Below are 21,116 nucleotides of genomic sequence, written 5' to 3' on the forward strand. Positions count from 1 at the left end.
TATAAGGAAAGCTTGTTCACCCGTGTCCTAGACGGACCTTTATCATCCTTATATGTGGGTAGTTGTGACAAGAGTTATACACACATTTGAAGAAGAAAAAAATGCTGGAAAGTCACTGGAAAAACCGATGACGTATTCCGATGACGTATTCTCATAATAAAGAACAGACTTAAATACCCCTTTTGTCAAACTGGATATTGTATGAAAAAAGCCTTGAACCACTATCCACTAAACTTGTTTGTGTTGTCCATGGCCGACGGGTGATGAACAGAAATTGTTTGGGTGATATCCTTTATCCAGGGCCGTCCGCATACGCGCTCCGGTATAGGCTTGAATAGGGTGTGCTCGTGGGACCCTACTATTGGTTGGTCTTCTTCAGGTATCACCCTGTGTCACCGCATATAAAAAGCAGCCACATCAGCTGTTCAATTTTGATATTGCAGAATTGGGCTTGGGAACACCCAGTTCCAAATGCGTCTGGTTGTTTTCTTTGAACACAAATGTTATTATAGGATGTGGTTGAGACTGTTATAAAATCACACTATTGTATGCTCGATGGGACATTGTATCTTCTAGACGAAAGGTAAGCTTTTAATTTTAATTTCTGGGAGTTATGTGTTACTTAACATTTACATTGTTATGTAAAGTTAACTCTGTTGTAAAATCTGACCGTGATATTAATTGTTTCTAAAAAATAAAATGCTTTTTGAGTTAAATTTCAGGGCACACAAACTTTTTTTTTTCATAACCGCATTTTACTTTGAAGTGTTTAATTCCCCTAAAAATGCTTTATACCATCGAAAGCTGTTGTGGGCGTCTAACCCAAAGTTGTTGAAGGCAGAAGACACAATTGGTAATAACTCAAAATAATTATTGGCAAAAAACCTTTTATGGTGACAAGTAATGGGGAGAGGTTGATAGTATAAAACATTGTGAGAAACGGCTCCCTCTGAAGTGACATAGTTTTCGAAAAAGAAGTAGTTTTCAAAAAAATTGATTTAGAGACCTCAAATTTAGAAATTGAGGTCTCGAATCAAGCATCTGAAAGAATACAACTTCGTGTGACATAGTATCTCGCAACTCCGACGACCAATGGAGCTTACATTTTCACAGGTTTGTTATTTTATGCATTACGTTGAATTACACCAAGCCAGACGACTGGTCGTTGACAATTACCAATAGTGTCCAGTGTCTTTAAGCAATAGGCTGATTCAGCTGATATATTATCTGCTGAATCAGCTTTATGAAGTTGGGCCCATCAAGGCTTTCCACTCTACGCCTATATTCACTACTCCATTCCGGGTTAGGCAATAGGGTTGAACAGATGGCGGCCACAACCCACTTCCTCCGCAACTCCAGGGGCCCGATTTCAAAGAGCTTCTTAAACACGAAAAGTACTGCTGATAAGCATACAAAAATCGCAACATACCAGAATAAGGTTACCAGCCAAACTACATCACTTGTCTTCAATTTGTGACCGGTATCCTGCATGCTCATTTCTGCTGAGCTTTCTGCTGAGCAGAGAGTTGTCTAGTAATCTTTTTTTTTTTTTGCTAAAGCAGCTCTATGAATTTGGGTCCAGATCTTCAGCAGTCCTCGGCAATTGCTCACAGTTCAGTCCCAACCTCTCCTTCTAAATTGTCTTCCCATTTCTATAGTAGCCCTCTTGTTCCAGGTTCCTCATTCCAGTATGATGTTAGCCAAGCTACCTTCCGTGACAAACAATTGCTCAGCATTGGGGAAACAAATATTACCATGTATTTATTAAAAGGGAAACATTATCGTTAGCAGCTGCACTTGAGAACAGCACAGTTGGGTAGAAAGTTAACCCACGTGAAGACTATTTTCCATTTTTATTAAAATAATTGGTCGAACTTTTACCGATTTTGCTTAATTTTCTTACCCATTGATCGAGATAATTTATTTTTCCAAGCACTACTGTCGTTAATTTACCCCAGTTTCTTGTGGTTTCCTTTCAAAACACTTTCTGTAGTGTGCACAAATTAAGTTCTTTTGATGGGAATTTTATTAACTACAAACTAAAAGGAACAATAAGGGAATCAATGTGTGGTGAAGAGGTTTTCAACCAGTGGTTTAATCCCACCGAGGCCTGGTTCTTGATAATTTTACCGAGACGAAGTTGAGGTAAATATTATCAAGAACCAGGCCTCGGCGGGTTTAAACCACTAATTGAAAACCGACTCAACACACTTTGATTTCCATTCATAAATACCTTTTCGGTAAAAAAACATCAACAGTTTTTGGTCAAAAGAAAAAATAAATGCAAAACATTATAATATACCTTAGGCACGACGTCATATTAGTAGGGCGCCTTCACCTAGAGGTCAAAAGGAGGTTGTTCATTGGCCAATACTGTGCGCTGCGCGTACAAGTCCGTGCGTCTCGATTGTTTCGTCACCGTTTTCCTCTAAGATGGCGGCTGGATGACGTCAATGCATAATGCCAATTGTTCAATGATTTCTTTCAAGACAGCAAGACAGTTTATCCATTCTGATCGGTCGAGAGGGCATCACGAGGGGTTGTTTAAACGGATGATATAACACCAGTAAAAAGTGTTGAAACATGGGCGTGACACGCACGCTTGCACCTGTGCTTATAAGACAGCTTCTTAATTCTTATCGGTCGAGAGCAACGGCTGAAACAGCAACAACACGCGATACGCGCGACGCGCACAGCATCTCCTTATAAGGAGTTGTTTAACAAGGGGCCTTACCATTTCATAGCTGGAGGGATGTAGTGTTGAAAGCAATCATTGAACAATTATAATTTTTGCATTTATTTCACTTTTGACCAAAGAGTATTGGTGTTTTTTTTTTACCGAAAAGGTGTTTATGAATGGGAATCAAAGTGGGTTGAATCGGTTTTCAACTAGTGGTTTAAACCCGCCGAAGCCTGGTTCTTGATATTTTACCTCGACTTCGTCCCGCTAAAATTACAGGCCTCTTTGGGTTTAAACCACATATTAGTTGCAAACCTCTTCACCACACATTGATTCCCTTATTATAATCCGTGATCGTCACAACCTTGTGCAAGAATAACCAGGGACATGTGGGTCATCCAGATACCAGGTGCAAACCGAAAATTTGGTATTGTTGATGGAAACGAACTTGAACACAATTCCTGTAGATCAGACCAGACTACTATAGTATTCGATCAGACTATAGTTATAATCTCTTCTTGGAAGCGGTGTTGGTTCAAAAAAGAGCCGGAGGATGTGGTTTTGCCAGAGAGGAATTGTAATTGAGTTTTGAGACTGCCCTTGTTGCATGGCATTTGTTGATAGACTGTTGCTACTTGAACAAAATAAAATAAAAATGTAAAAAAAATAACATCAATAACCTGCAGCAACAGAAGTACGCCCACCCCCAAATGGTGAATGGAGGCACCCGCATACCCCTACCCCCTATGACTAGTCTAGGCCTACTGCGTGTGCATGGACGATGATTATCCTTGCATGGTCTACAGGCACAATGATACTTTTTTCGTTTATCCCTTTTCCATACAAATGTGTCGTCCTCTTTAAATTGTTTTACTCAGATGAAGAGTCAAAACAAGTTTCTCAATCACTTTTATAGGAATCTTCCTCTATATGCTTACAGATAACTGAATAAAACACCTTGGTAAACCATGTCTTTAAATTAGTGGCATTACAGACTCTTGGTTATAGAAGCCTTGTGATAAAGCATTCGTTCAGTATAATTCGGAAGTATAAAGTATTAAAAACAAATTTCACTGCGAGGCAATGTGGTTATCTAAACATATTTATTCGTTTGTTTGCCCCAGAATTATAATCTGAGACGGTTAGTGCCAGTAACTTTTCTCAGATTGTGTATCCTTAACATGGGTTTATTCTTCCTATATTGAAATTCACTCCGGATTTTCGGCGATGTCTAAAAAGTACGATCCTTTTGAAATTAAATGTGCAGGGCTATCAATCAAATACGGTTCCAAAAACCAAACTAATGCTTACTTGTATAACCTTGATTTCAAAGAATACATCACAAAAACACAAAAGCTTGCGCCGGTAGTTCCATCAGTTGATGCTGCTAACGGTCATGACTCACGGCATTGACGCTCCTGTATTCTAATCAACTGGTCCCAATTTCAGAGCTGCTTTTAAAGTACAATACGCTTTTGCTATACAGAACAAAATTACCAGCCAAAATACCATGTCAAAAAGTACACTTTGTGACCACTCATTTGTACTGAGCAGAAATTTGTGAACAATATTTGCTGTTAGCTCCATAAAATTAGGCCCTGTCGCACAAGCTGTTTTTCGGTGGGGTTGGTTGGGCGCTGCTGAGTTTTCAGTCCCTATTTCCGCTGGAAAACAAACCAACGGCATTATTTCACCTTTTCACTAGGGTTTTCATCCCGCAGTTAAAACTAAAACTTTTTCCACTTTTCTCTTCATGTGGCTATTGGCTAATACGGTGATTATGTTCGCTATTCCGAGTGTCGTTTGATTCTCAGAGAGTCATACGAGAAAATAATTATATCATAGCTATTTTTCTTAAATTACATCTAAAAAAAGGGAACGTTCTTTTGGTCTTCTCTCCGTTGTATTTTATGGCTAATATACGGTGTTAAGTTTGCTTTTTTTGAGAATCCTTTGCTTCACAATCAGAATAAATGAATTAAAATGAAATTAATTTAGAAAAGAAATCCAACCTTTACTTCGAGTAGGCATACGTCTTACTCGAAGTAAAGGTGGGATTTCTTTTCTAAATTAATTTCATTTTATTTCATTTATTCTGATTGTGAAGCAAATGTTTCTCCAGAAAAGCAAACTCAAATAAAATGAAATTAATTAAGAAAAGAAATCCCACCTTTATTTCGAGTAGGCATACGTCTTCCCTCCTTACGCCCTCCTCAGTCAAGCCTTCTCTCATTGTGCACCAATATCATCCCCTGATCCCCCTCTCTGTTGGTATTCTTTTTCTGTCAAGCAATACTTTGCTGTACTTAGCAAGTTTCTGTGCTTACAAAATTTGTGAAAATGAGCCCCGATTACTCGCCTATAAACTGTTTTTCAATTTGAGCTGCTCAATTTCAATTCATAACTTATATATTTGAGTATCCCAACACTTTCTATATCTTATTTCGCAAATGTTTATGTAGCTACAACCTTTATTTTCATGACTCAGCTTAAAACACTTTTTTTAAACTCTTTAACATGTTGTTATAGTATGATTGTGAAAGTACCGAACCCTGCACGTTTCAGGAAAAGATGGGCTGGCCCAAAATAAAACGCCAATCAACCTTGAAGTTTTTTTGCCATAGTTTGTTTTTCTTCTGTATACAGTATCAGCGCTTGACTGATTTCTACTGTAAAGCACCAATTAAAGCCATTGGACCCTTTCGGTAAAGAGTATTGTCCAAGGCCCACACTTTGTGTACCACAACTTCTATATCAAATAACAAACCTGTGAAAATTTAGGCTCAATCGGTCATCGGAGTCGGGAGAAAGCAACGGAAAAACCCACCCTTGTTTCCGCGCGTTTCGTGACATGCGTTTCAAATAAATCCGTAATTCTCGTTGACGAGAATTTATATTGTTTTGCTGTTTTCTCAAAAAGTAAAGCATTTCATGGAATAATATTATTTCAAGAGAAGTCTTTCACCATTGCCTTCTGTAAACCCTGTGAGTTATTTGTATATCTGTGATTTTTTTTTTTTTTTTCTGAACCGAAAGGGTCCAATGGCTTTAACAACATAATTTACGCCATTGTAGATTTAATCCGCATCGTGTGTTTCTTTCCCTTTTGGCATTCGTGACGACGAAACTCCTGCTGCAGACAAGTTTCAATGTTGTTTATAAACTTGAAACTTGAAACGCATTTAGACTACAATTTGAGAGTCCATGCCAAGAGGGTATACATTGTGGCGATTCAAGATGGGTTAAAATATCATCTCCTAAAAAATAATAGAGTATACATCATCATACAAAAATTAACATAGTTTAAGAAAACTATAAATTCTAAATAGTAAACTTGCGGGTACAACCATGTTAATGATCTCTTTTTGTGGAGTGTGTTGGCTCTGAAAAAAAAAACCCAGTGGTCTCGTCGCTTCGAACAGTATACTCTGCCTGTCTTCAGGAAACATACTTTTCTTAAAAAGGTTTCGCAAACAGAAACTGTGAAACGACTATGTACATTCTCAATAAACGCAAAAAAAAAAAGCGCCAAGCACTTCCAAAAAAAAAGAGAGCATGTTTTTAAACATCATAATGTGAAACAGGACGAAAGTAAAAAGTTGTTAGGATCTCGTTGTCGCGTCGTGCTGTGTCGACCTCTACCTTTGACGAACTGTGCCCTCGTGACTTGTCCAAGGCCTCATAGCATAATGCGCTTATTTATAATCCCTGTAAAGCCAACCCCTACTCTGTGTTGCACTTTGTGGACATTCCTTTTGTTATGTACAGGTGAAAATTATATTCTTCAACACGGTAAAAAAGACTGATTGGACTTGTGTAATTCCACAGTGTTTCAAATCCCTACGTCATGTCGACCTCTTTTGTTTTCAAATTAAGACCTCGTATGAACGTTTAAACACACATACAAACGCCAAAGAAAGTAGCTTGTACGTTGTAATCAAGCTAAAATAAAACAACAACATTGAAATGGGCGTAGTTTGGAACTGTTGTTTGCAAGCCGCTCCCAATGTTAACAAAACGATTGATTTTTTTCTCTTAAGATTAAACTTCTTTAAGCGAAGGAGCCATAAAGTATGGAAGCACCTCAGAGCGCCAATCAAAAGGTGGCAATCGTCGGCATCGGATGTCGCTATGGCAACGGGGTCGACAGCGTCAAACAGTTCTGGGAGATGCTGACAGAAGGCCTAGACTGTACAACACCAATACCACGTGATCGTTTTGACGCAAGCTACTTCCTGAGTCCTGGAGATAAAGCAGCGGGGAAACTGTACACCCAAAATGGTGGATACATCTCACAGGATCCATACATGTTCGACAGACAGTTCTTTAAGATGCCACCAGGTAGATACCTAAATCAATTTCAATTTTAAACTTTGGCCAGACTAGTTTAATTAACTTCCATCGTGCTGTACTTGCAATACACACTTCCATCACTATACTATAATTGTCTTTTCATTTTCATCCTGTTTGTATCAGATGAGGCAGCTCATCTCGACCCTCAGGTCAGATTGCTTCTTGAAGTCACGTGGGAGGCTTTGGAGAATGCTGGGATACCCGCGTCAGCATTACGAGGATCTCAGACCGGTGTATACATGGGCGTCACTGCACAGGAGTACAACTCATTTACAAGTACACCGTACCACAACATGAACCAGTACAGCAACTCAGGCACCAACTCATGCATGGTGTCCAACCGTATCTCCTATGAGTTCGATCTTCGGGGACCAAGTTTCTCAGTGGACACTGCCTGTTCATCGTCTCTTTATTCAGTCTATTTGGCATGCGAGGCACTAAAACGAAATTCATGTTCTACTGCGTTAGCTGGTGGGGTCAACTTGATACTGATGCCTACTGCTACAATTGGCTTTTGTCAAGCAGGAATGCTGGCAGGGGATGGGAAATGCAAAAGTTTCGATCAATCAGCTGACGGTTATTCTCGAAGCGAAGGGGCTGGTGTGGTTGTCCTGAAACTCTTGAGTGACGCCTTGAAGGACGGAGATCGTATTTACGCAGTCATACGAGGAGGTACACTCAGTAACGATGGACGTACTCCGGGAATAGCAAACCCCAGTTACGAAGCACAAGTTCACCTGGTGAAGAGTGCTTGCCGCAACGCCAGAGTGCACCCCTCAGAGATAGTGTATGCAGAGGCCCACGGTACTGGAACAAAAGTTGGCGATAAGACAGAAGCTGGTGCGTTGGGTGAGGTCATGGGAAGCCATCGCGGACCTCAAGACCCTCCACTCTACATCGGTTCTGTTAAATCCAATCTGGGTCATACGGAGGGTGCAGCAGGGGTGGCTGGAATCATCAAAGTAGCACTGAGTCTACATCAAGGACGTATCCCCCGTGTAGTCCACTTTGAAGCACCAAACGACAACTTGGACCTCAAAGCTCTTCAGATTAACATTCCTAAGACGTTGACCAACTGGCCTAAAGAAGACAGACGTAATCTTGCCTGCTGCAGCTCCTTTGGCTTCGGTGGAGCAAATGCCAACCTTGTTCTGGAGAGGTCAAATGGTGTGTCAAATGGCATCAAGAGCTCGATAGACAAGAAGGACACCCTGGCATGTCTTCTCGTATCTGCAGCCAATCAAGAAGCTCTTTATCAGAGAGTACAAGAGTGGAAGAAGTGTTTCATTGAAGATTCAGACAACGGAAACAAGCTTGTGTACAATGCTTCACTGTATACCGCAGCTGTTCGATCTCATCACCACGCCTACCGTATCGGATTCATTGTTCGATCGAGGGAGGATGCTCTTGAACAGCTCCAGCATAAACTGGACAACGTCCCTCAAGATAAAGCTCGATATGTGGAAGGCATAGCTTCAGCAACTTCAGACACTAAGCAGCAGATAGTCTTCGTGTTCTCTGGTATGGGAACACAGTGGTGGGGCATGGCAAGGGAGCTCATGCGGACGCAGCCTGTGTTCGCTTCGAAGATTAAGGTAAACATGATAATTAGTTTTGGGAATCCATTTTCACAAAATTGTGATACAATGTGTCTTAATCATTATGAACAAAGGTAAGTTCTTTTTGAGAGTGGAATGTTAACCTGCGACCGCCGGATTGAGGTTTCGGTGCTCTTACTGTCTAATACATGTTCCACGTCACCCTAGTATTTCGATACTTATATGATTTGGCAGTCAATATATATATATTGTTTTACATTTGGGGTCACTACCCAAATCACCCCTGGTATCTCTGCAAACTCGTGATTGGGTGGTACACGGTACGGGCATGTGAACCCCAAGGTCGCATTCTCAAATTCTCCTCTATTCAATGTTTTTGCTGCTAGAATGAACAAAATAGGTACATAATGTGTTTTGTTGTTGGTGGATATGTGGGCGTTCTAATTTTGTTTCCTTAAAATAATGTGATTTATTTTTGTATTTTTATATGTTGTGTATTTTATCTTTACTTTAAATGTTTATAGATTATTGATGAGATTCTCCGGAAGTGCGGAACTAAGTGGTCGTTGGTTGCCATGCTGACAAAGGAAACAAGCAAAGAATTGATAAACAAGACGGGTAAGTATTTCCCTTTTTCCATATCTCTGCATATGTTAGGGGTTATTTCATTAAACTAATCTAGGTGCTAAAATTGAAAAAGCAATCTTTCTCTACAAGCGTACTAAAAATGTTAACCTGCATCGTGGTTAAAAAGAGATATTTGATCTTATCCTATTACAGAAATCAGCCAGCCATGTCTTTGTGCAGTGGCCATCGGACTTGTGGATCTTTGGAGGCAGCGTGGTCTGGTACCCAACGCAGTGGTTGGACATAGTGTTGGAGAGGTTGCAGCTGCCTATGCAGCAGGATTACTCAGCTTGGAGCAGGCAGTAAAGCTCATCTACCGCAGAGGGAGGGAACTACAAAAGACCAGCGGATCAGGCAAAATGGTAGCTGTCTTGCACCGTGTTGAAGACACCCTACAGCTAGCTAAGAACAACAAGTATGGAAAGCTGCTGGATGTAGCAGCTGTTAATAGCCCAACTCAGGTTGTATTTTCTGGAGACAGCTCGTCTGTCGAGGGTTTTGTTAATGATCTTAAGTCTGATAATGTAAAATGTGTTGTACTTAAAGTCAATAATGCATTCCACAGTAGACAGCAAGATGTCGTCAAGAATCCGTTTATTCACAAGGTCGGCAAGTTCTTGAATACGGAGAAAGTGGTAGGTAAGACCAAAACTCTGCCCATGATGTCGACCGTAACTGGTCGGTATCTAACGGATGAGGAAGCCAACTCGCCAGCGTACTGGTTTCAGAATGTACGTAGACAAGTCTCTTTCATGGAAGCCACAAAGAAACTCGCAAAAGACGGCTACCGTGTATTCGTCGAGGTCGGTCCCCATCCATCGCTGCTTCCTGCTCTTCGAGGGACATTCACAGAGTTCCAGGATGCAGATGGCAAATTTATCTCTACCGGGTCATTAGTGAGACCACGAGATACCAGTAAGATAGCGGCAGATTCGGAGAACCTTCTAATGTCTCAGATGAAGCTTCATGTGAGCGGTATAAAGGTTGACTTTCGACATTTGTTCCAACCAGCCTACCGCCGCGTTGTATCGATTCCACACTACCCCTGGCAACGAGAGAAATGCTCAAGCATGACGCAAGAGGCAATCAAGAACTTTCTGTTTCCAATAGAAGAAGGTAAACATGTTCTACTTGGTGAGCAAAGCCAGACATTCTACTTGAAGGAGTCCCCGGTGAAGATATGGCGGGCTAACCTGAATGCGTCTAGAGTTCCTTGGGTGAAAGACCACGTACTGCAAGGTGCAGTAGTTGTCCCAGCTGCTGCGTACACAGAGACGGCCCTTGCAGCAGCTAGGTCGTTGTTCACTAAACGTTATCCAATGGTACTCTCTGGTTTGTCATTTGATCGTTTCATGTTCGCACCCGATTGCGAAGGTTGTTTGGAGACAACTGTAGAAGAGAAGACATCAGATGAGTACTTGTTCACACTCAGAAGTCACGAAGAATCAACCAAGAAATGGACACAGCATTGCCATCTCAACATTACGCGGCCCGTAGATTATGGTAATGCCCAACAATCCTCTGCAGCTAAAGTCGATGTTGAGAGAATTTCCAAACGATGTACCAAAGCTCGACCAACCGAAGATTTCTATGGTTTGGCTCGTGAGTGCGGCTTTCAGCTTGGACCGACATTTAGAGGAATGGTAGCTTTTACCTATTCCGAAGATTGCAAAGAGGCTTTAGTGACTGCTGAAGCCCCTCCCAGTGTGCAACGAGAATTCCATCGTTTCGTGTACCACCCAGCCTTTATGGACAGCATCTTACAGTCATTCGCTGTTTTGATGTTGTTAACAGGTCAGGAGAAACAAGGCATGTCCGCCGAATCGTCGCGATCCATATACCGCGTTCCAAAAAGTATAACTCGGTTCGTTCTCCATTCAGAAACGCCACCACGTGTCATCATCCACATGAGGGTGAAGCACACTAACCAACAGTTCTTTTGTGACATAGATGTGGCAGACAGCGAAACAAAGAATGTATTTTGCTCAGTGAAGGAGCTTGTGTTTGAAACCATTCAGGCCGAAAAGATACAGCATCAGGTGTGGAGTACATCCTGGAAAAACCTCGGCACTCTTGATGTCTCATCAACGCAATCAACGGCTGCTTTCCAAAAGAGGATCGTCATGTTTTCTGACGGTACGGATACAAGTTTATCCTTGATACGCCTGTTGAAAGACGATGGCGTCGATCTGGCAGTGATCGAAGGTAACACGGATATAACAGAGAAGGTGCTTGAGGTCCTATCTAAGTATCAAGACACTGACACAATTTTCATTCTGATGAGAACCTCTGAAGCTCTTGGCATTGACTTGAACACAAAGTCTGTTATGTCGCAGAACCAATTCGAGAAGTTGCAAGAAGATGGCCCGTTGGCATGTTGTGCTGTTTTTAATGGTGTCAGGCAGATGGCTGGTAGAATGCAACTACAGTTACTTCTTATCACAAAGGGAGGGTACAAGACCAACGAAGGAGATGACATACAACCTTTTGCTGCAGTTAATCAAGCTGTTCCGATGATCTTGGCACACGAAGAAAATAATCTCAGTGGGAGTTTGATCGACTTACCGATCACAAGAGAAAGTGAAGACTGTGCTAAGATCGCATGGGAAATACTTCGAAGAGAAGATGCTTTTCTACGTGACGAAAATTGCCTCGCCGTCCGAAATCTAACTTCTCGGGGAACGTCATTTGACATTTTAACCCCACGGATACAGATGGACAGTATATCGGAGAGTCCAGGAATTGTCCCGGCAACATGCTGGTCATTGGATGCCCAGGCATCTTCTGGTAGCATCTTCGTAGGAAACACTCCTTTGAAGGCTACTGATGAAGTTGACGAGGAATCATTCCCCGTTAAAGTTGAAGCCTTTCTATTTTACACATCTAGTTCGGATGTCACAAGTAAGCATGCTTCATTTTTGTGTACGTATGCAGGCAAACCAGGCAAAGAGTCAGATCTGGCCCAAAATAGTAGTACATTCATTGGAGTGACCACTTGTCAGACGATCTCGTCAGTAATGGCAGCAAAGTTCTCGAACCTGACAGAAGTGCCTAGTTATTTGACCAGCAGTGAAGCTGTCAGTATTGTTAGAGATTTCCTACCCTATGCCGTCTTGTTTGATCAGGCTATACCAGTGTCTTCTGGCATGCGATTTGGCTTCAAGGTCGATGTTATTGACGGTAGCGTACTAGCAGCAGAACAGTTAGCACGTTCCTCCGGAGCTGAAACAGTTATTCTGAAAGAAGGCGACGAAGGCCGTGACACCAAGAACTCAAGTACCACAGTAAGAGGCTCCAACAGTGTTGATGAGTCATCGATCGATATTCTGTTTCTGTGCACCAGTTCATCAACACTGGACAGATCCCTGAAGTCGTTGTTACCGAAGCTCAAAAGAAACGCCACTGTTGTGATAATAGAAGGGACTCACCAGAGAAACCATACACATCTTCCAACTCTCCCTCCTAAAATGAAAATGATGATGTTTGATCCCAAGGTTCAGGCCGTAGTTGAGAGTTTAACAACTGAAGATATGTCACTTGCTTTGTCTGATCTCTGGAAGATGTTTGACCCAATAACTGAGGGTCATTTGTCATGTAATCTTGAAAACTTCAAAGACTTTTCATCCCTTGCTGCATCAAACACACCCATTCCTGAGGAAGAAATCATTGAAGTAAGCGAAAATGAAGTTCTTCTTCCATTATCTCTTGAACAAGATGGCTTCATTGCTGACAAAGAATATGCGTACTTCATTACTGGAGGTACAAGTGGGTTCGGTCTCAAGTTGCTGGAGTGGTTGGTGGCCAGAGGAGCTCGTTATATCCACATTGGTTCTAGGCGACCAATGAATGATGAGATCCAGAAAGTTATCCAACAAGCTGCTACAGTAGGTGCAAATGTTCAGCACATTCAAATGGATATTTCCAACGCCACTGATGTCGAGAGGGAGTTGAAGAAAATGCAAAGAGGGTCTGATAACTGGCCAACCTTGAAATGTATTTTTCACTGTGCTGCTGTGTTCAATGATGGTTTTCTCTACAATCTGACAACTGAATCGTGGAACAGTGTAATGGCACCTAAGGCCTATGGAGCTTTACTACTACACCAGGTGACTGAAAAGTTAGGGATTAAGCTTGATAGATTTCTAATGATCTCCTCAATTGTGTCTCTCATCGGTAATGCTGGTCAAGCGAGCTACTGCTCCGCCAACGTCTTCCTGAACGCATTGTCACATTATCGACACACACGGGGTTTACCGGCAACTGCAATACAAGCAGGAGTCATCAGCAATGTTGGCTTTGCAGTGCGTAAGGATCTACTCCGTATGTGGCAAACGAACGGTGTCGACAGCATGACTCCGAATGATGTTCTAGGTGCCATTGGTTGTGCGTTGAAAGCCAATGTACCACAACTCGGTATTTCCGGCTACTTCAACCGCAATCTGTACGCCAAGAGACATCGCGGTCTCATGCTGAAGCACTTCACGGAAAAACAAGGAACAGTGTCTATGATGCGAAGCATATTTCATGATCGAGATGTTTATCTGGCAGCGGCTGAGAACACACTGCGACAAGTTATTCTGAAGCTCCCGGTTCCTAAGGCTCGTGAAAAGGTCATGGAAAAGTTGGCCGAGTTCTTAAGCGAACAACTTGGGCTAACAGATCCTGTTCAATATGATTCGTCACCTATATCTCTAGGTCTAGACTCACTTAAGGCTTCAGAGTTCAGCCAACAGGTCAACCAACAGTTTGAAGTCAATCTTGGAGCTCTTGATTTTCTGAACGATAAGAATACAATCGAAGAACTCGGGAAGACTATCACAAAATCCATATTCGCAAAGGAAGCAGATGCAAGAGACGAAAGTGTGGAAAGTGACAACAGAGACTCTTCTACTCCAAAGGTTGTAGTCGTTGAGGGCGAAGCACCTTCATCCGTTGCAGTCAAGCTTGTCTGCTTTCCTTCAAATGGTGCAGGACCATCTCTGTATGCTTCCTGGATTGGACACTTGATTCGATATGGCATTCAAGTATTAATGATTCAGCTACCAGGTTGGGAAGGTCGAGATGACGAGCAACCTTTAAACAACTTAAGTGAGATCACACGACTGATACGTGACAACTTAGTGACTAAACTAAATGGATCGCCTTTTGTATTTTTTGGTCATAGTATGGGTAGCTTGATCGCCTTCGAAGTTGCACATCTTCTTGTAGCCGAAGACAGATTGAGTCCCAAACATTTGTTCATCAGTTCATGGTACGCACCAACAGTGCCATACCCTCACCCAGAAGAGCTTAACATTTCACACAGAGCATTTGATAGAATCAAGGAGTTGTTGCAGTCGAATCCACAAATGCTTCGGAAAGTATTGAAGGAAGAGAAGGTGAAATTTAGTTTTCTGGACAACACTACTCTCTCCAACCTACCTCTTATGCGTCGGTTGGTACCCTGCATAGAAGCTGCATCTAGCATGTGTAAGTCCTACCCAACCAATCCGCGGAAACCAATGAAGTGCGGACTTACAGTTTTTGGCGGGAAAGAGGACACGTTTGTATCTCCAGGATTGCTTGATGGTTGGGAAATGCAGAGGACCAGAGAGTTTCGATTCAAGAAGGTTCTGCTTCAAGGTAACCACATGTACATTCTGACCAGATCTGCAGAGGTATTAAAGGAGCTTTGCAATGTATGTACATCTATAATCAAAAGATAAACGAAACACTAGTACGTCCAGTTCATACTGTTGTGACATCGACCAAGGTATGTCTGGTTGTTTGTTATTGGTTGAGTTGCATGTTCTTTGCGGCATAAGACATAAACAACTGTATTACTCTCAAAAAAGAAATTGCATTGCTCAAACAAGTTTAACAAACACCACAAATATAAAAAAAAGCAGCTACACAAAGCAGATAATAATAACTATTGCATTCTAAACAACGCACATGGATTTAAGACTAAAATCCATACACACCAAGTCAGACTATGTACAACAAGATACTCGGTCGTAGTTTCTACATGATCGTCCACCAATGAAATAATGACCCTTCCCATGAAATAATGTTAATTGCACATAGCGCGTGTGCAATAACATTTTGGTTGGCAAATGACGGAACACCGCGCTGTTTTGTACACGGCTATAACGTCTCTCTTAATATTTTGAGGTACGTCACAATGCCAACTCAAAACGAGGCGATGGGCGCAGCCACTGCAAGTGATGGGGAACGTGCGCCCATATCCTCATTTTGGGTAAGAATAATGACGTAATGCATAAGTATTAACAGAGGCGTATAAGAGATGTACGCATGCATGAATGTTGTTAGCATATTTCATGGTAAGGGTCCACTATGATTGAATGAGATTCATTGCAGTAATTGAACCGGTGAACGATCTCTTTTGTTTCGAATGAGACAAAACTCTCTTTTTAAACGAAACCATTGTTTAACCGTTAATACTGTACGTTTTTCAGGCACCGATGCATCTGTATTTAGGGACAACAATATGGTATTACCTTTATATTGGTATTGGGGTAAATATTCCGATTAGTCAATTTAAATTTTATTATTAGTAACTACGTAGTTGAGGAAATGAATCTAACAACACCAAAACAAACGGTGACTCGCTATTTTATTGATGAGTCACCACCTTAGGCATTCAAGTTTACCACTGACATTCAACATAATTATGTTGTTTAAACAGCTCAGTGAAATGGCAGCAATTCAAACTACCACGTGGTATTACAACTTAGAAACTAATACAATTCTTGTGTTTTCTTTCTTAAATGTTTGGTTTGTTAAATGTACAAAATAAACTCAAGAACAACTTCGGAATATTTTGTTTACATTTATTTTTTATTTTTTTTAGAATTCTATTTTTTTCTCAAAATAATATTTATATCGGGTAAGTCTACGTAGTTTTTTAACCTTTCGCTCAATGACCTTAATTCAATTAAAGGCAGTGGACACTACTGGTAATTACTCAAAATATTTGTTAGCATAAAACCTTTATTGGTGACAAGTAATGGGGAGAGGCTGATGGTATAAAACATTGTATAAATTAATGTTTTCTTTTTTTAAATAATATTACTAGCAACATTTTATTTGATACGAATGAACGGTGTATACCAGCATTAGGCTTTAGTGTTAAATTCAGTTTCTCGTATAGAAAAAAAAATATTAAAGAAAATGTTTGTTTTTGTAGAACTATTTTTACCCTCTCCGAATTACAATTTGGTGGAAGAATGATAAACGCCAAGAAACATAGTGAAGTATTTAACTATGATAGCAGTTTTTTAATGGTTTGCATAACTTGTCTATATTAGTACTTAGAACTTACAAAATGTTTCAAACTTGTGAACCGGGCTTCAGTTAAACACATTGAGTTTTATAATCACCCTCAAAATATCATTCGCAAGTATTTGTAAACGTTTTTACAACGTTGTGAATTTATAAATGTTTATTGATTCTTCATAACTACGTACTTGTCGGAAACCTTCATAGTATGAGACGGACGCTAACGAGACAATTCTGTCTTTGTAATGTGGGTGTGGGTGTTTTTGTTTTTCTTCTTCAGGTGGACACTGTACGTGAAGGTGGCCAAGTCCAGCAACATGTTACTAAAGGAACACGTTGCCTTGGATTGGCCGAGTTGGTATTTGAAAAACATTTGTAACCAATTGTTATAAAATGCATATGGGTAGACAGATGTTGTAAAAGTAGAATACAATGATCCACACAAACATGCCTCGAAATTGCACGGTTTTCCTTTTACGTCGTCGACTAACACGGTCGGCCATTTATGGGAGTCAGATTTTTGACTCCCATAAATGGCCGACCGTGTTAGTTCGTACAGTAAAAGAAAAACCACGCAATTTCGAGGCAAATGTGTGTGGATTATTGTATTCTACTTTTTAAACATCTTTCAAACCATGTACATTGTATAACAAACGCTTACATACGCTTTTCAAAGACGAACTCGACCGATCCAAGGCAACGTGTTCCTTTAATGCACATTTAGTGTCATTTTAAAGAAGAACACCTAAGCTTTCTATTCATATGCAACATAATGCAAGAGGGTAATAAATAATAAAAAAAAATATACATGACTAACAAAACAAAGTTTCCCCAGAACATGACAGAACATGACAGGCATGGTATTGACAACTTTGTTTCCATATCTTAAATAATGCATCACACTTTGTGATTATCAAATGGTTCACCTGAGTAAAACATCTTAAATCGTACCTTATTATTGCGGTGTTTGATTTCATTTAAACAAAATTTGTTTGATAAACAAGAGGTAACGAAAGGGTCACTGTTGCCAACCTGTTAACCAATTCCGGATCAAAGATGACCTGGGTCACGGGTCATAAGTTCTGGAAAATTGTGATCCAGAATGTGGATTAAAATTACTTTTAGGCTAACAAAAACCCTTGGTTTTGTTCCGACATTTCTGCGTTCCGACAGTGTTTTTTTTTTTTTCTTTCTAGGAACATACGATTTTTTTAACATAGGGGTGTCGGAATTTAGAGCAGCTACCAACGTCAAGAGGTCTTCCCGCATTGAAATTTGTTGATCAGATACTCTTAACAATGGTTTAAGAAAATTACAATATAATTATAAATATTACTTTCATATCAGAAAAATGCCTAGCGGTTTTCAGACGCATTATTGTATTTACTCAGAGGTGGATTTGTTATAACCGATACATTTATTATTCAAGGTGTGACGAGCATAATAAAATACAATTTATAAAAAACACATTTCAACTGATCCGTTAATAAACATTTTCCATTATTTGTGTCCCTTAAAGGCAGTGGACACTATTGGTAATTGTCAAAGACTAGCCTTCATAGTTAGTGTATCTCAACATAAGCATACAATAACAAACCTGTGAAAATTTGAGCTCAATCGGTCATCGAACTTGCGAGATAATAATGAAAGAAAAAACCCACCCTTGTCACACGAAGTTGTCTGCGTTCAGATGGTTGATTTCGAGACCTCAAGTTCTAAATCTGAGGTCTCGAAAACAAACTCGTGGAAAATTACGTCTTTCTCGAAAACTATGGCACTTCAGAGGGAGCCGTTTCTTACAATGTTTTATACCAACAACCTCTCCCCATTACTCGTATTTTGAGTAATTACCAATAGTTTCCATTGCCTTTAATAATGGGGTTGATACTGTTTTCCCCTTCGCCCGAATAATGAGGTTGATACTGTTTTCCCCTTCGCCAGAAGAAGACAAAAAACACGCACTCTTATTACTGGGCTAAACGAAAATAACTTTGATAATATATATCTTAATTCATTATTATCATACAACTGACTTATGTTTGGTTGAACAAAGACACATTGACTAGAGCGGGATTTGAACCTGCGACGTCGAGATAAAAATGCCGAGATAATTGCGTACCGCCACCCCCCCCCCTCCTACCAGCGAACTGTGTACAAACTACTTTCTAAAAATTTGGGTTCAGCATCTCCAGCGGACAGATTTCACTTGGACACCGGCACTCAGCTGAGCTATCTAGCCAGTTTGTTGGCGGTCCCTGTGTACGGCAGCTGCCGGCCAGAACTTCGTTTACCTGCGAACGGTAGAATGTTGGTCTGCTGCCCTCTAACGTTTGAAAAGTGTCACTAAATCTAAAACGCTTATGCGGCATGATCCAGCTGAATTTTCGCTACTCTGTTTTTAGAAAAATTGGTTTGAGGTATTGGGGTGGGGGGGGGGTGGGGGGGGGGTTAAACTGCCGTGCATTAATGTCAAACAAGTTTTTACACAAAAATGCAAGAAAGTTCCATTTAATAAAAATGGAATAACGCTGGGAAAAGAGAACCGGTTCTATTTTATGGTTTCTAAAAAAAGGCAAGCAGTTTTGATTTTTTTTTTTTTTTTTTTTTTTTTTTTCGTTAAAGGGTCTATGTACTTTTTGTAGGACAAAAAACACAATGTCAACAGATTTACACTAAACTTACACCGTTTGAAGATAATGATGGTAGAAAGCTTCCCTGAAAATATTAGTTGCTGAGGTGCTGTAGAGAAATGAGTAAAACAATGACATGAAAATAATTTTCGTCTCAGTGATCATGAGACGAAAATCATTTTCGCATGTAAAACGTATTTTCATGACATTGTTTTACTCATTTCTTAAAAACTACAGCACCTCAGCGACTAATATTTTAAGGTACGCTTTCTACTTTCATTATCTTCAAACGGTAAGTATAATGTAAATCTGTGCACATTAACAAAAACAATCCATATATTAAGTAAAAACGATAAATCAAATCAGTTTGACTTCGCTCTTTTTTTCCCAAGTTGAACACAACAACTATAAAATATTTCCTTGGACAAAAATCTGGCACATGTTTGATTTTTTGTGAAAACAAACCCCAAGTTAAACAGCAAATTTTTGTTTAGCCAAATACAAATTCTCTGATCACATCTTAAACGTATTTCAGGTTCTAAAGGGCCAGCAGCCGATTTCACGAAACGCTAGGATCAATCCTATCTCGAGTTCTATTCTTAGGAGAAGTTCAATGCGTCCTACGTATTTGGATACGGATCTGAACCCGTCCTAAGTCCTAAGATTAATCCCAAGTCAGGAAGAGTTTTTTGGTGAAATCGACGGCTGACCGCTGACCCAGTACTGGGCCAGGCGGTTGAAGATGGGGCTTAAATCGGCTAATTATATCATTTTGACTTTTAGATTACGGGTCGTACTGACCAAGAAGTGTGCTAAGATCCGGGTTCTCGGGTTAAACTGGAACCAGTGAAAAGGTGACGGTCTATGTTGATGGTGTTAACACTTTGCAAAGGATTAAAATGGCGTTCAACATTGTCCGAAAGGCCCGTGTACAACATTTTTGGACTAGTTTTTATTTCTATTAATTAAACGCATGTTTTTGTTCTTGTTTAGTGCAAGAATTAATAATGAAAACAAAAATGTTACACGTAATAGAATAATGAGAGACAATGTTACTTTTTTTTTTTAAACGGATATTTAAGTTTTACAATTTGTATGCGTACTTGCTAAACAATCTAGCAAGAATAATAATTATTGGCAACAAGTGGAAATAAAACACCGACATGACAGTAGTGTTGCTGAAACGTGAGCTAGGTTGTGAATTATGACATTTCCTGGGATGTCGGCGTCTATGTCTGCAGGTATAATAACTATGTTTAATGTATGGACAAATTGAGTTATTTAATGCACAAATTCATCCCGTCCCCGGTGGCTACTCGTCTTTAAAGGGTGCATGTATTTTGTCCTAACACAAAACACAATGTCCACAGATTTACATTAAACTTACACAGTATGAAGATAATGATAGTAGAAAGCTTCCCCTTTAAATTTTAATTACTGAGGTGCTGTAGTTTTTGAGAAATAAGTAAAACTAATAATTTCTGTCTTAGTTTTAGCGTGTACAAACGTATTAACCAGTTAATATGCTATTGTTTTGGTATAATACCATAACTGGTGAATGGGATTTTACATGCTAAAATAATGTTCGTCCTGAGACGAACATTACTTTTTGACTTGTTTAACTCATTTCTCAAAAACTACACAACCTCAGTTGCCAATATTTGAAGGGAAGCTTTACACTATCATTATCTTCAAACCCTGTAAGTTTAATGTAAATCTCTGGACATTTTGAAAAAGTACCCGAATCCTTTAAAAACTAAAATATACATTCAATATTTACCGGGGGTGGATTTCACAGAGAGTTAGGACTAGTCTTATCTTGTGTTAGGACCAGTTCCTAACTTAGGACTATCCATGCAATTTGTATATCTCCTAGGACTAGTCCTAAGTTAAGACTGGTCCTAACTCTTTGTGAAATCGACCCCTGGTACATTAAGACGTTATTGATGATCATCAAAATGTCAAAAGGCACTAACCCTAGGGATG

General features: G+C 40.1%; 1 protein-coding gene across 1 annotated transcript; it reads left to right on the forward strand.

Annotated features, from left to right (window-relative positions):
- The first annotated feature begins 409 nt into the window (after positions 1–409).
- Positions 410–15,077, forward strand: LOC117290340 (phthiocerol/phenolphthiocerol synthesis polyketide synthase type I PpsD-like). Its single transcript, XM_033771678.1, has 5 exons — positions 410–583; positions 6,721–7,021; positions 7,157–8,628; positions 9,117–9,210; positions 9,373–15,077. The coding sequence occupies exons 2-5, from the start codon at positions 6,754–6,756 to the stop codon at positions 14,922–14,924; spliced, it is 7,386 nt and encodes a 2,461-aa protein (XP_033627569.1). The 5' UTR covers positions 410–583; positions 6,721–6,753; the 3' UTR covers positions 14,925–15,077.
- The last annotated feature ends 6,039 nt before the right edge of the window (positions 15,078–21,116 follow it).

This window comes from Asterias rubens, chromosome 5 (assembly GCF_902459465.1).
Source record: "Asterias rubens chromosome 5, eAstRub1.3, whole genome shotgun sequence".
NCBI lineage: Eukaryota > Metazoa > Echinodermata > Asteroidea > Forcipulatida > Asteriidae > Asterias > Asterias rubens.